The sequence below is a fragment of the Trachurus trachurus genome (assembly GCF_905171665.1).
Source record: "Trachurus trachurus genome assembly, chromosome: 1".
NCBI lineage: Eukaryota > Metazoa > Chordata > Actinopteri > Carangiformes > Carangidae > Trachurus > Trachurus trachurus.
The window spans coordinates 19,962,467-19,975,075 of record NC_139891.1 but is presented as its reverse complement, the minus strand read 5'-3'; the positions used below and the strand labels follow the sequence as shown (position 1 = coordinate 19,975,075).

General features: G+C 37.7%; 1 protein-coding gene across 1 annotated transcript; it reads left to right on the top strand.

The window, feature by feature from the left end:
* Window positions 1-4,663: 4,663 nt before the first annotated feature.
* On the top strand, window positions 4,664-11,202 carry p2rx3b (purinergic receptor P2X, ligand-gated ion channel, 3b; the record flags this gene model as incomplete). The annotated part of the gene is made up of 12 exons (XM_083979938.1): window positions 4,664-4,785; window positions 5,784-5,919; window positions 6,883-6,954; window positions 7,938-8,019; window positions 8,149-8,242; window positions 8,340-8,417; window positions 8,524-8,665; window positions 9,229-9,365; window positions 9,618-9,711; window positions 9,796-9,861; window positions 10,575-10,652; window positions 11,077-11,202. The coding sequence occupies 12 exons, from the start codon at window positions 4,664-4,666 to the stop codon at window positions 11,200-11,202; spliced, it is 1,227 nt and encodes a 408-aa protein (XP_083836064.1).
* Between the last annotated feature and the right edge of the window lie 1,407 nt (window positions 11,203-12,609).

Below are 12,609 nucleotides of genomic sequence, written 5' to 3'. Positions count from 1 at the left end.
TATCTATCTATCTATCTATCTATCTATGTATCTATCTATCTATCTATCTATCTATCTATCTATCTATCTATCTATCTATCTATCTATCTATCTATCTATCTATCTATCTATCTATCTATATCTATCTATCTATCTATCTATCTATCTATCTATCTATCTATGATTTTTGTGGCTAATGCTTCAATCAAATCTTTTTTCAAACCTCATCTATACTCAACTATAACAGAGGAAACACTTCAATGTGTGGACATGACAGCTGTTGCTTACTCTGTAAATTACAGTTTTTCTCAGTCGCTTTGGTGCTATTCTCAGATCAGAATGAAAGTTCTCATAACTATTAGTTCAACCTCCACAACATGTAGTCATTTGTCCACATCATAGTAGCAGTTTCTCCTTCCTCTGAACAAATTGCAAATGCTTTTGGACATGTATCAGTTGCTCTCATACAATTCTCTGCTGTTTTATAACATTATCATTTGTTTATGTCATGTCAGTCAAAATGAACTATACTTTTGAACGCTGAATAGTCTTTCCCTATAAAACTAATAGTCCTCATTTCATTGCTTGAGTCATCACATACAAAATTGTTGAACTAGTTTTCAAAATCTGTCAAACTAATTTTAAATGTTGGGAGAAGCACTGTGAATTCAATGATTCAAACATTTACAGTAAGGAACAACAGGTATGTATGGTATTGGACAGTAATTCAGCACTAAACAATCTGCACTGCTGTCATTGTGTCAGGCCTTACTGTAAGATACAATGGGACAAGAACTTTTTTACATTTACATTTAGACTCACAGCTTCACTAGAGAACAGATTTACTGTATTGTAATGTATTACAGCAACCACAGTAAAGATTTCCCATCTTTACAGTACGGTACTGCACTACAGCATTTTACAAGTAGGAAGCACTTTTATAGTATTGTACACTACAGTAATAATGGTTGATGCAGTACATGTACTGTACATTACTGTAATTTTACTCTGCATCACATAGGATTACAAGACAACCTCATAGAGGTGGAAGAGACTGAGCCCTTTTTACTCTGCTACAAGAACAAGACATTTGTGCAATGGTGATTACAAACAATGGCATAAGGTTGAAAGAGATACAATGTAAGGATGACATTACTGTATCTTTGGGAATATTGAATCTGTTTCAATCGCTACAGTTGACAGAGTGATGTAGATGAAAATGTGACTGGAACGTCTGGATGTGCAGGAATGATTTACAGTACTCTGTAGGTTCAGTTACTATATGTACTGCAACATTGTTTACGTAAAGTTGTACCCAAAGAGTGTTTCTTATGTTTGTTGTAGATGACTGTAGTGTATTTTTCCTTTGCACAATGCTGTGAACAAATCAGAATTGCAAAGAGCAGCAGTAGAAATGTGAAACATACATATTCAGTATCTCCACAGTAATGTGTAACTTTACTGTAGTTTTCACATGGCTGTACCAGTAGTGTATAGTGCTGTCTTGAGCATTTTCAGGTAGTGTCATGACTTTTTTGCATTGGAAAACACTTAGAGAATAAAGTGTCCTAATGAAAACATGACAAAGCCATTTGACTATCTTGTTCATAAACGATGGTGTCAGGACTTCTCATTTTGACGGCACTGACAGTTTCATTGACATGAGTACTTGCTTTTGAGGGATGGACAATCCATTTTGAGCAAGTGATGCGCTTTTGCAGGTCATCCACTAGGTTTTGCAGTTTGTGATAATTGCTCTGAGAAATGCACTAACTGTTGTGCAAATGTTAAGAGTGATGTGAGAAAAGCACCAAAGCGACTGAGAAAAACTGTAAATAATTCACAACTATCTAAGACAGAGGTGGGGGTAAGCGACACGTGTGTAACTCTTCAAACTTCTGGTAACAAGTTATTGTGGCGAGAATAATGCAAGACAAATCAAGTTGAAACGCTGAGGATTAACCCCAGCTTCCATATTTGAATCAGTTTCGGTGGTCATGACAAGATTAGATGTTGTTTCATTTCAGCAAACTGCTGCAGCTGTTTCCACCTGATGAATCTGATAGTGCAGCCACCTACCACCATACAATTCTTTTATATGAGAGTGTGTGTGTATATGGGTACATATATATGTATGCATATATATAGGTGATAGTTTGTATATGTGTATATATATAGGTATATTTTATATTTTATTTTATTCTTTTATATTATTGCTACATCTGTCTACATTAGCTGAGTGCTTTCTTTCGGAATGTTTGGAGCAGCTGACAGATGAATTTCCTTCGGGATTAATAAAGTATTTATCTATCTATCTATCTATCTATCTATCTATCTATCTATCTATGATTTTTGTGGCTAATGCTTCAATCACATGGTCGGATGTAATAAAAATGATGGCGATGATTATGGAAGTTGAATGATGAGCGAATATTGGTGACTGTTAGAACAATAGCAACCACTCTGGTGTAAATATCCAAATCAATACAAATCCTTTTGACCCTCAGGCCTCTTCCTTGGTATTTTCTACTGTGTGTCCTCTACTCTTACTGTATAATCTGATCTAAATTGGGGTGTGTGTGTGTGCAGTGCACGCACGTGTGCATGTTGCATCATGAGAAAAGTATGTTCTTCAGCTTCATTAACATGCGTCGTCGGTGAGTCTGACTTTCAACGACCCTTCAACATCATTAACTAGACTTCCTGTTCTCTTCAGCCTTTGTTTTATGTGTTTGTGTAAACCTGTACTCAGTCCAGTCTTATACCTGCTACTTCCTCCCATCTCCTTTCTTTTCCCCACTACCACTCTTGTTCTACCTATTGTATCCTCCTGCCCAAGCTGCTGTCTCCTCCTCCTAAGTCTCTTCTTCTCTTTGAACGATGAAAAAGAGAGGGAGAGAGAATTAATGACATTTGACCATTTCCTGGTTCTCATTCAATGGCAGTCCATTATTGACTCATCGTAAGTGACTGCTATACAGTATAATGCAGACATTCAGGGAGTCTGGATGGCATTAGATGGAAGGCAGCTTGTGATTGGATTACAGTGAAATCCTATCTGCTGGATATGGTTTGTGGTTTGTATTCGGATGTTGAAAGTGGTACATGGGCTTAGTAACGTTTTATACAGGATAAGGTCGGCTCAACCACCATGTGATGGACACAAGCAACTTTCAATCATTAAATATTTAAACTGCACTTCTTAGTGTTTACCCGAGGATTTTTCCATGATCAGTTTGTTGGGTGGGGTCAGTGAAAGGTGTGCTTTCATGGACAGTCAAAGGTTTTTGGCTAATTTCATATTCAGTTCAGCAGTTTGGATAATCTTGCATAGTAAGCCAGAGGTTGGAGTTAATACTGTAGCTACATAATCTAACTTAATGATAGTTCAATCTTAAGGATAAAAGGAAAAGCCTGACAGTCAATAACAAACCAAATGAATAGTCTAATAATAATCATCACAATGATTTGATTGATTCATACAGAACAAACATGAGCGGACAAAAGAGGAACTGGCAACAACCACTTTCCCTCTAAAGTGATTATCAAAGATAATCTGAAACAACAATATGTCACCAAAAGGTCATTTAATGCACATTAATGGTCTTACTACCACAATGAAGTGAATGAAATTCTAGCTTTGTGTTATTAAATTTTAGATTAGATTATTAGATTAGATTTTAGATAATGTCTTTTTGAACCTTAATTAGCCAGAAATAGAATTTGCCTTAAGCATTTGAGAAAAACAGAGCAAATAGAGGTTTATGCTACAGCCACAGTTATTACAGTAACTCTCAGCTCCACACACACACCACCTGAAAACAACTCTTCATACTGTATATCTGTGGGTAAAGTCATGTATAGGCCAGAATGAACACAACTAGCCAGAGTAAGTTGATTGTTACTGTAAATGTCATTCCCAGGTCGTCAGTTTGCATTGCAAAGTTTTGGGTTCGGTAGCCAAACCAAATCACTTATATCTTATTCCCACTAGTTACACATATGAGACAAAAGCTGAGTATAAATAACTTTGAAAGCAGATTTTAGATCCTGCTGCTTTGACTAGGTATTATTGGTGTCATGTTGCTTAAACACTTTAAGAACTAAAACATTATTGTAATACACGTTGTGACACATTTGACTCTATCTATTGTGCATTGAGCAGGGGGAGGGAAGGGGGCTGTGAGGAGTCATTTAAGGGGAAGGCGAGGGTAACCAGAGAGTGAGTCAAAGATAAATGAGAGAGAGAGAAGAGGGGAAAGAAGAGACTGTATGGGTGAAAGCACAAAGAGAGAGAGAGAGAGAGAGAGAGAGAGAGAGAGAGAGAGAGAGAGAGAGAGAGAGAGAGAGAGGGCTGTTTATGTGTTAACTAGTTATGGCACATTTAGTCTGAAGTCAAAGGAAGAGAGCACCAGCTGAAGATCGAGCCGCTGGCTTCTCCCACTTGATTTCAGAGGATTTTCCATCAAGTAGGAGACACACAACTCTTGGAGATCCGGATACTCGTCTACTGTTTTTTACACAAATTAATAACTGAGGATGTCGACCACATTTCAGGACTTGAGTCTGTAATCTTCCTACACAAAATACAGACTGCAATTCCTATATATTTCTATACGGAAAATACACACAACATACGTTTTTTTTTTTTTTTTGTATTTCTGGACACTCACACACTGCTAGGATGTGGTCTTGCATAACGGACTTCTTCACCTATGAAACCACAAAGTCGGTGGTAGTGAAGAGCTGGACTATTGGCATCATCAACCGTGTCGTCCAGCTCCTCATCATCACTTACTTCATCGCGTAAGTGTTTCTCTTCTCTCCAGTGTTGAATTAAGCTAAAAACAACTTCCAGCTACAGAAAACTAAAATGTAATGCAATGGATCTGTCATTGAAAACAAGCATTTGATCATGTTATTAATTAAATGTTAATTACAAACACTCATGTTCAAATATTACATAATATTTATCAGAAATATGATTCAATTGTTCTATTATGGATATTGAAGGTCCACTCGAATAAGATGCCAATTACCAGTGGTATATTATTTGTTTTTGTATAGTTATAAAGTTTAGTTGTTGGTATTTAGGTTTGTTTTTATTAGTATTTATAATCTACATAGTAATAAGTTGTGTATTACAAGGGTTTGGATTACTCCAACTCAGAAATGTATTGTATGTTTTTTTTTGTGTTTTTTTGTGACTGTTGCAATTAACAACCTGTCATTTGAGTTGCTCTGATATTAGTAGTGGAGTTGACATTCAGTTACACCAATCACATTCACACTCACAAAAAGAAAGGAAGAAAGCACAAAATGGCAGGTACTATCCACTTGTAATAATGTCTAAACCTATAGCTGAAAACAGCAGCATGTTTCATAAAAATACTACGTAAAAAGCAAACCAGACGCTGCTCATCTCCACCTTTTTCAAATCATGGCAGAATTCAGTTTATCACCGAATTACAGTAACGTGAATGACAAGGTGAAAAGATTTTGTGTCTTAGAATGAGATCCGAGAGAGAAAATAAGCAAGAAATGTTCTTTATTCTAACGAGTATCAGGTTTTGTATTATCAATGACGAACCGATAGAGAAAAGTGGGAACAAAGAAAAGAAAAACACGAAGAAGGCAAAGCAGTGTTTCTGTCTCTGTGCAACCCAACTGTGTGTGTGTGTGTGTGTGTGTGTGTGTGTGTGTGTGTGTGTGTGTGTGTGTGTGTGTGTGTGTGTGTGTGTGTGTGTGTGTGTGTGTGTGTGTGTGTGTGTGTGTGTGTGTGTGTGTGTGTGTGTGTGTTTCAGGTGGGTCTTTGTCTATGAGAAGGCCTACCAGGTGACAGACACAGCTATTGAATCCTCTGTGATGACAAAGGTCAAAGGTTTTGGAGTTTACAACGACAAAGTCATGGATGTTGCAGACTACGTTACTCCTACACAGGTATGGATGGATGGATGGATGGATGGATGGATGGATGGATGGATGGATGGATGGATGGATGGATGGATGGATGGATGGATGGATGGATGGATGGATGGATGGCTGGATGGATGGATGGATGGTGTTGGAAAAAAGAAAATATAATGCTAAACTCAGAAAAGTAGAGAGAGTGAGAAGGGTGTGTGCGCGCAGCAAACATAGTAGCAGCTGTGTGCAAGATCATAAAATAACAAAGCAATAAGAATTACTATACGCACTCACTAGAACGGTGTTGTAATAAAATAAACGGACATGACGCAGTAGGTTGAGCGGGCACCCCATGTTTAGAGGCTACAGTCCTAATTCCACATCGGGCAATTCTTTCCTGCGTGTCGTTCCCCCTCTCTCTGCCTCCCCATTTCCTGTCTCTCTCAAACTGTACTATCAATAAAGGCATGAAAAGTCAAAAATATACTTTAAAAAAAAGGACATTTAAACTATACTTAAAAAATAAAAAAAAATACAACTTGTACTTGACAGAAAGCAATAATGGAATCAACACAAACGTGATAAACTTAGTATGAACACTACACGAGGAGAAAAACGTGACCCAACTAATATTGAAAGAAGGCCCCACCTAGAAGGAGAAGGGAATTTATAAAAGAAAGATTACGCCATTATTTGTAGTTTATACTCATTTCCCTGTGGCATATACCCGACATGAGACTTGGTATATTTGAATGTCTCCCTTTATCACAACTAGCCCAGTTTTGGACATTATTTCTTTACTCCAACAATGGATGGATGGATGGATGGATGGATGGATGGATGGATGGATGGATTGATTGATTGATTGATTGATTGATTGATTGATTGATTGATTGATTGATTGATTGATTGATTGATTGATTGATTGATTGATTGATTGATTGATTGAGTCAGTTTGTTGGTTTGTTGATTTGCCGTGTTGTATATTTTCTGCAGGGAGCTTCAGTCTTCTGCATCATAACCAAATTGATCACTACAGAGAACCAAGTCCAAGGATACTGCCCTGAGGTTAGTTACTGTTGCTGCCGTTACTGCACTACCACCACTAGTAGGGCCTACTGTACTTCTACCAGCACAGGCTAAAGCAGCAAAGACTAGTTGGATAAAGCTGATGCATCTCTCCATTGACCACCTGTAAATCTACCTTACTTGAAGCTTTACAGTCATTCTCGTTCTTAATATTGCTACCAGTCTGCCATTATTGTTACTGTTAACATCACTTATTTAAATACTTTATATAGCTCTAATTCACAAAAACAGTGTTGTCACTGATGGAGCCAGACTCTAGTGGTCATTAGAGGAACTGCAGTCTTCAGTGTTTGCTTTCTTCTGCTTGATCCTACCAGCCTGGAGCTCAGTATTGAAAAATAACGTCCATTCCTCACTACATGTTTTTAGAGTTTGATTCAGCCACAATCTAAAGGGCCAAACTGTTTATTTTCTCCTAGTTTCAATGGGCCTGTCTGTGTTTATAAGAGAGCTGACACACGGACTCCTCCCTTTTTGGATTCACTTCCTAAACTCAGGGCAATGAATTCTGATCCGCTCTGTGCATCAAGAAGACAACACATGAAGGCAGCCAATAACGATATCACGTTTCACGCATTATTGGATAAAGTTAGATGAATTTAGCCGCACTGACCACACTGACAGGCCACAGACGCATTCACATTGACCAATAATTGGATTTTATGTTTTTCTCACATCATTTATTGGGGCATGAAAAATGCTAATGGTTATTTGTGAGGTTTTGAAGTCATTTCATGATTTGAATATCATTTCAGTGACATTACTAAGCTCTTGCTGCACGTCTATTTTCTGCTCTATCTGTCTTCTCCTCTTACCATATAATCTGATTTAAATTGTGTGTGTGTGTGTGTGTGTGTGTGTGTGTGTGTGTGTGTGTGTGTGTGTGTGTGTGTGTGTGTGTGTGTGTGTGTGTGTGTGTGTGTGTGTGTGTGTGTGTGTGTGTGTTATTGAATGAAACCCAGAGTGAGAAGAAGTATATTTGTACTCAAGACAGCAACTGTACCAAACACCTGAATAAACCAGGAGGTGGTTATGGAGGTTATGGTGAGACCTTCTGTCTTTCTCTTCTCTCTTCACTTCTACATCACAATATTTGATGAAAAACTAACTGTAACCTCAACAGTATTTGTTTGCTTCTTCAGTTTGTTCAAAAGCTTTTCTTTTCATCCTCAGGGATTCTCACAGGGAAATGTGTCCCTTTCAATGCAACTATCAAGATGTGTGAGATAAAAGGATGGTGCCCTGCAGAGATAGACACCATCAAGACGTAAGACAATGCTGTGCATATGACAATGTGCTCAAAAAAACATGCTTGAAAATGAATAGACATCCGCTGTTTTCCTTTTTTTCCCCCTCTCTCTCAGTACGCCCATGATGGAAGTGGAGAATTTCACCATTTTTATCAAGAACAGCATCCGCTTCCCAACCTTCAATTACACTAAGTATGACCTCTCAGTAGCTTGTGTTGACATGATGATGATGATAGAGAATGATGATGGTGGTATTAATGTCTGACATGTTGATGTGTGCATGTGTGTGTGTGTGCAGAGGGAATTTCCTTCCATCGATCACTGACAGTTACATCAAAGCGTGTAACTTTGACATGGAAAACAACACCTACTGCCCCATCTTCAGAGTGGGAGACGTGGTCCGCTACGCACGGCAGAACTTCACGAAACTCGCAGACAAGGTAGAGTCCAGCCACATTTACAAGTTTAATTTCAAGTCAGGTCTTTAGAGGAACATTGTCTGTGTCTGTGAGAACATGCTGAAATGTTACACTGAACTTTACACTGACATAGCATTTATATTTATCCTTAAAGCTGTGTCATTAGTATTTATGTACTTGAAATCAAGTATCAATTGCACTACATTAAGAAAAGATCCTGCATTTACCAGTCACACAATTAAAAATTATAATTGTACAGAATAACTTTTTATTTACAAATGTATAAATACCTATTGTGAAATCTAGGTTGAAAATTGCTGAGGTCAATGTAAAAAATACATGTGTCAAAGATCATTTGCAACAGCATTATGGGGTGGTGACCATTCTCCAGCATTCAGGAACAACTGAGGATAGGGAAAACACATTTAAATTAAATTCAGTTAAAACTGGTAAAAGCACATTATATGTCAGTATTAAGCTTTAAGAGCATTAAGCAAGAGATAACAGTAGTTGTTGTCAGTGCACTCACACACACACACACACACATAGACACACTTATGTACTTCCCTCTCTTGTGCTGAAAGGGCGGAGTGATTGGAATAAAGATTGGCTGGATATGTGATCTGGACAAGTCAGATGACCAGTGCAACCCTTCATACTCTTTCACCCGACTGGACGCCATGTCACAGAAGAACGCCGTCTCACCGGGCTACAATTTCAGGTATTCAGCTTAGTTGTTGGACTTCTGTGATCAACACATGACCTTTCCTCTATACCAACAACAACATAATCTCATTTACACACAAAATCAAAACCAAAAAACCTACAGATAGATTAAAGTGTTACTTACTATATGGAAGTGACATATTCACTTGTGAATTTCTTTTTTTTTTTCTCTGTGGAAACAACGATTTACTTTTCAGGTGCATATTGCAACACTGAGATCATTTTCTTGGTCTATCTGTCTTCATAGGTTTGCCAAATACTTTAAGATGGAGAATGGGACAGACTACCGCACATTAGTCAAAGCCTATGCCATTAGGTTTGATGTTCTGGTCAATGGAAATGTGAGTACACAATAGTGCATTTGACTTTTTCCTAATAAATGAAAATGATTGAAACCTGCTTATATGATTGTTATTCCTTTGTAGGCGGGGAAATTTAATATGATTCCCACACTCATAAACATGGTGGCAGCCTTCACATCAGTGGGAGTGGTGAGTTGGACCAGTATACCCGACACAACAAGCATTAAGTTTGTTACCAGTCATTTTAGGGCCAGAGCATCTTTGAATGCTATTTGTGTTTTTGTCCTTATTCTTGTTCCTATTCTTATTCTTACTCCTATTTTTTTATTCTCTTTATTTAACAAAGTATACAAACAATGTCAGAGTCAATTGATATAAAAGATAATGACAAGCTTAAAGGGACAACGAGGAGTTTTGGAAAAGCGAAGCGTTTTCACACTACATTTATGAGCCTCCGCGCGCACTGTGAAATTCTTTGACCGGCACAAGACGGACTCATGTTTTCATTCATCAATAATTAAAGTCAGAGGTTCAAAGAGGTTCACATACCGTCGTAGTTCCGACCATAAACGGCGATTCGGCTGTGTTATTCTCATGACTCGCCACAAAACCGAAAGTAAAGAAACGCTGGTCGGCTCGACCAGCATTTCCGCCACCACTAATAATAACAAAATAACGATAGAGACAAAAAGATATATTTATCGAAAATGGGCCCATTAACAAGTGTGGGTAACGTAGATTCATCCACATTAACGTGAGACTTTTTTATAACCAAATAGAAACTCCTCGTTGTCCCTTTAATGAAAGATCAACAATATTGTCTCTTCATTTTACACTAACTTGTACACTTCTAATTTAAATTTTTATTGATGTGAAAGTTTCTTATTCTTATTCCTATGCAGGGTACGGTGCTGTGTGACATCATACTGCTGAACTTCCTGAAAGGAGCGGAGCAGTACAAAGCCAAGAAATTTGAAGAGGTAAAATACATGGTGGCCCTCAGAGCTCAGCTAAACCGCTTTTTAGATTAAGAAAAAACATTAGCAAAAGTTTTGTTGCAGTGTGCTAAAATCTCAGAATGAAAGTAAAACACATCAGGTAGTTAAGACCTTAAACTTGATGATCACCAATATAAAGTCTGTCAAACCTTCAAGCAGCATTAGTTGACTTTCTGAAACATCAGACCAAGCTATTAAATTGTCACATAGTAAACCTTAAATGGTTAGAATAGGTATCAACAGCAGTAGAAAGCCAAAATAATGACCTAAAAGAGGCCGAAAGGCTCTGTAGGGCAGAGGGTGGTCACTGTGTCCTCCAGTCTGCCCTAATACCTAATTTGTGTTAAAATATTGAACAATAATACTCCTCCTGTGTGTCTATCTCTCTTTCTCTCACTTGCTGTAGGTGTCAGACAGCCCACTGGATTCCCAAAGCAACGGGTTTTACCGTTCCCAGCTGTCACTCAGACATAACGACACCATCATGAAGTCCAGTGACTCGGGGGCGTTTTCTATTGAACATTACGGCTAAACCGACAGGACAGGAGCAACAGCAGTGGCCAGTGATCAGGTTTCTCAAGAGATGTCGGTGTTTTAAGTTTGATACATTTTTCTATATTTTACGACCTAATTTTACATATAGCCTACAGAGCTCTCTCTATAAAATACAGTATCTCAGTGTTACCCAGTTTATCAGTGTCAGAATACATCACAGATCTTGGATTGTTGCAATAAAATATAACAGCTAGTGTCTAATGTAGAATGTATTAGAAATAGATCAGTAAATAAATAAAATATGAAAGCTGTCTTTGCATGGTGATGTTTTTAAACCCTGATATCGGTTCAGGATTTCAAAGCTGGTTAAAATTTGTCTTTAAAGATTGTTAGAATTAGACTTAACTCTCCTTGCTGCTTTCTTTTCCACCTGCTTATAATAAAGCCTGTGTGACAGAACAACTCAAATAAACAAAACACCTGGCATGAACAGGGTTCACTCACTTGGTCCTCTTTGATTGCTTTACGGTGGTTTTCATTGAGATTTATCCTGTTTAGTGGATTGTGTATTGAACACAGGAATAAAATTTGAGCATAGCTATGCACATCTTTTTTCTTTTTTGCAAATAATTGCATTCTGCTTCTATCTACGTCTCAGTGTGCTGCTGTGTATGAATGAAACAATGACGCTGTCTGTGGTATACTGAAGGTACAGATGGATTTACAGATTCAGATTCTTTATTTGTCTTTCTACATGTTAAAACACAAATAACATGTTTCTCAGGACCAGTGAGATAATAAAAAGACAATAGCCTAAATAACCATATTAGAAACCTAAAATAGTATAATACATAAAAAATAAATAAAACACACGTCAGGCAGCGACATGTTGCGGGTAACATGCAGTTTTGAAGTGCAGAGGGCAGTTTATGGTGCAGAGTTCATGAGCCTCAGCATCAGCTGCACATTATGATATGATAATATGATACAAATTACTTTATTAACCCCCAAAGACAAATTAGTTCGTCTGGCAGTTCATTTAGAGTAGGTAGGCTAATTAAAAAGCCTGATGGCTGTAGGTACAAAGGATCTTCTATTTCTGCCGTCAGTCATGGAGATTTTGGTGAAGATTTTTCAGTCTTTGTGTTGTGTGTGTGTGTGTGTGTGTGTGTGTGTGTGTGTGTGTGTGTGTGTGTGTGTGTGTGTGTGTGTGTGTGTGTTGTTTTTTTAAACAAATAACATGTGTGAAAGATTTTTTTTTTTTTTTTTATCATTTAATATTGTTTCCTGCAGGCTTCCTGTAAAACTATCAACTATTATCAAGGATAATCTGTGCAAAAACATGTCAGGAATATTGGGCAGGACTCAGGAGTCCATGTGAATAGATTTATATAACCCATCTGAGAATTGAAACTGCAGGATTAAAACAAACACTTGCTGCAGT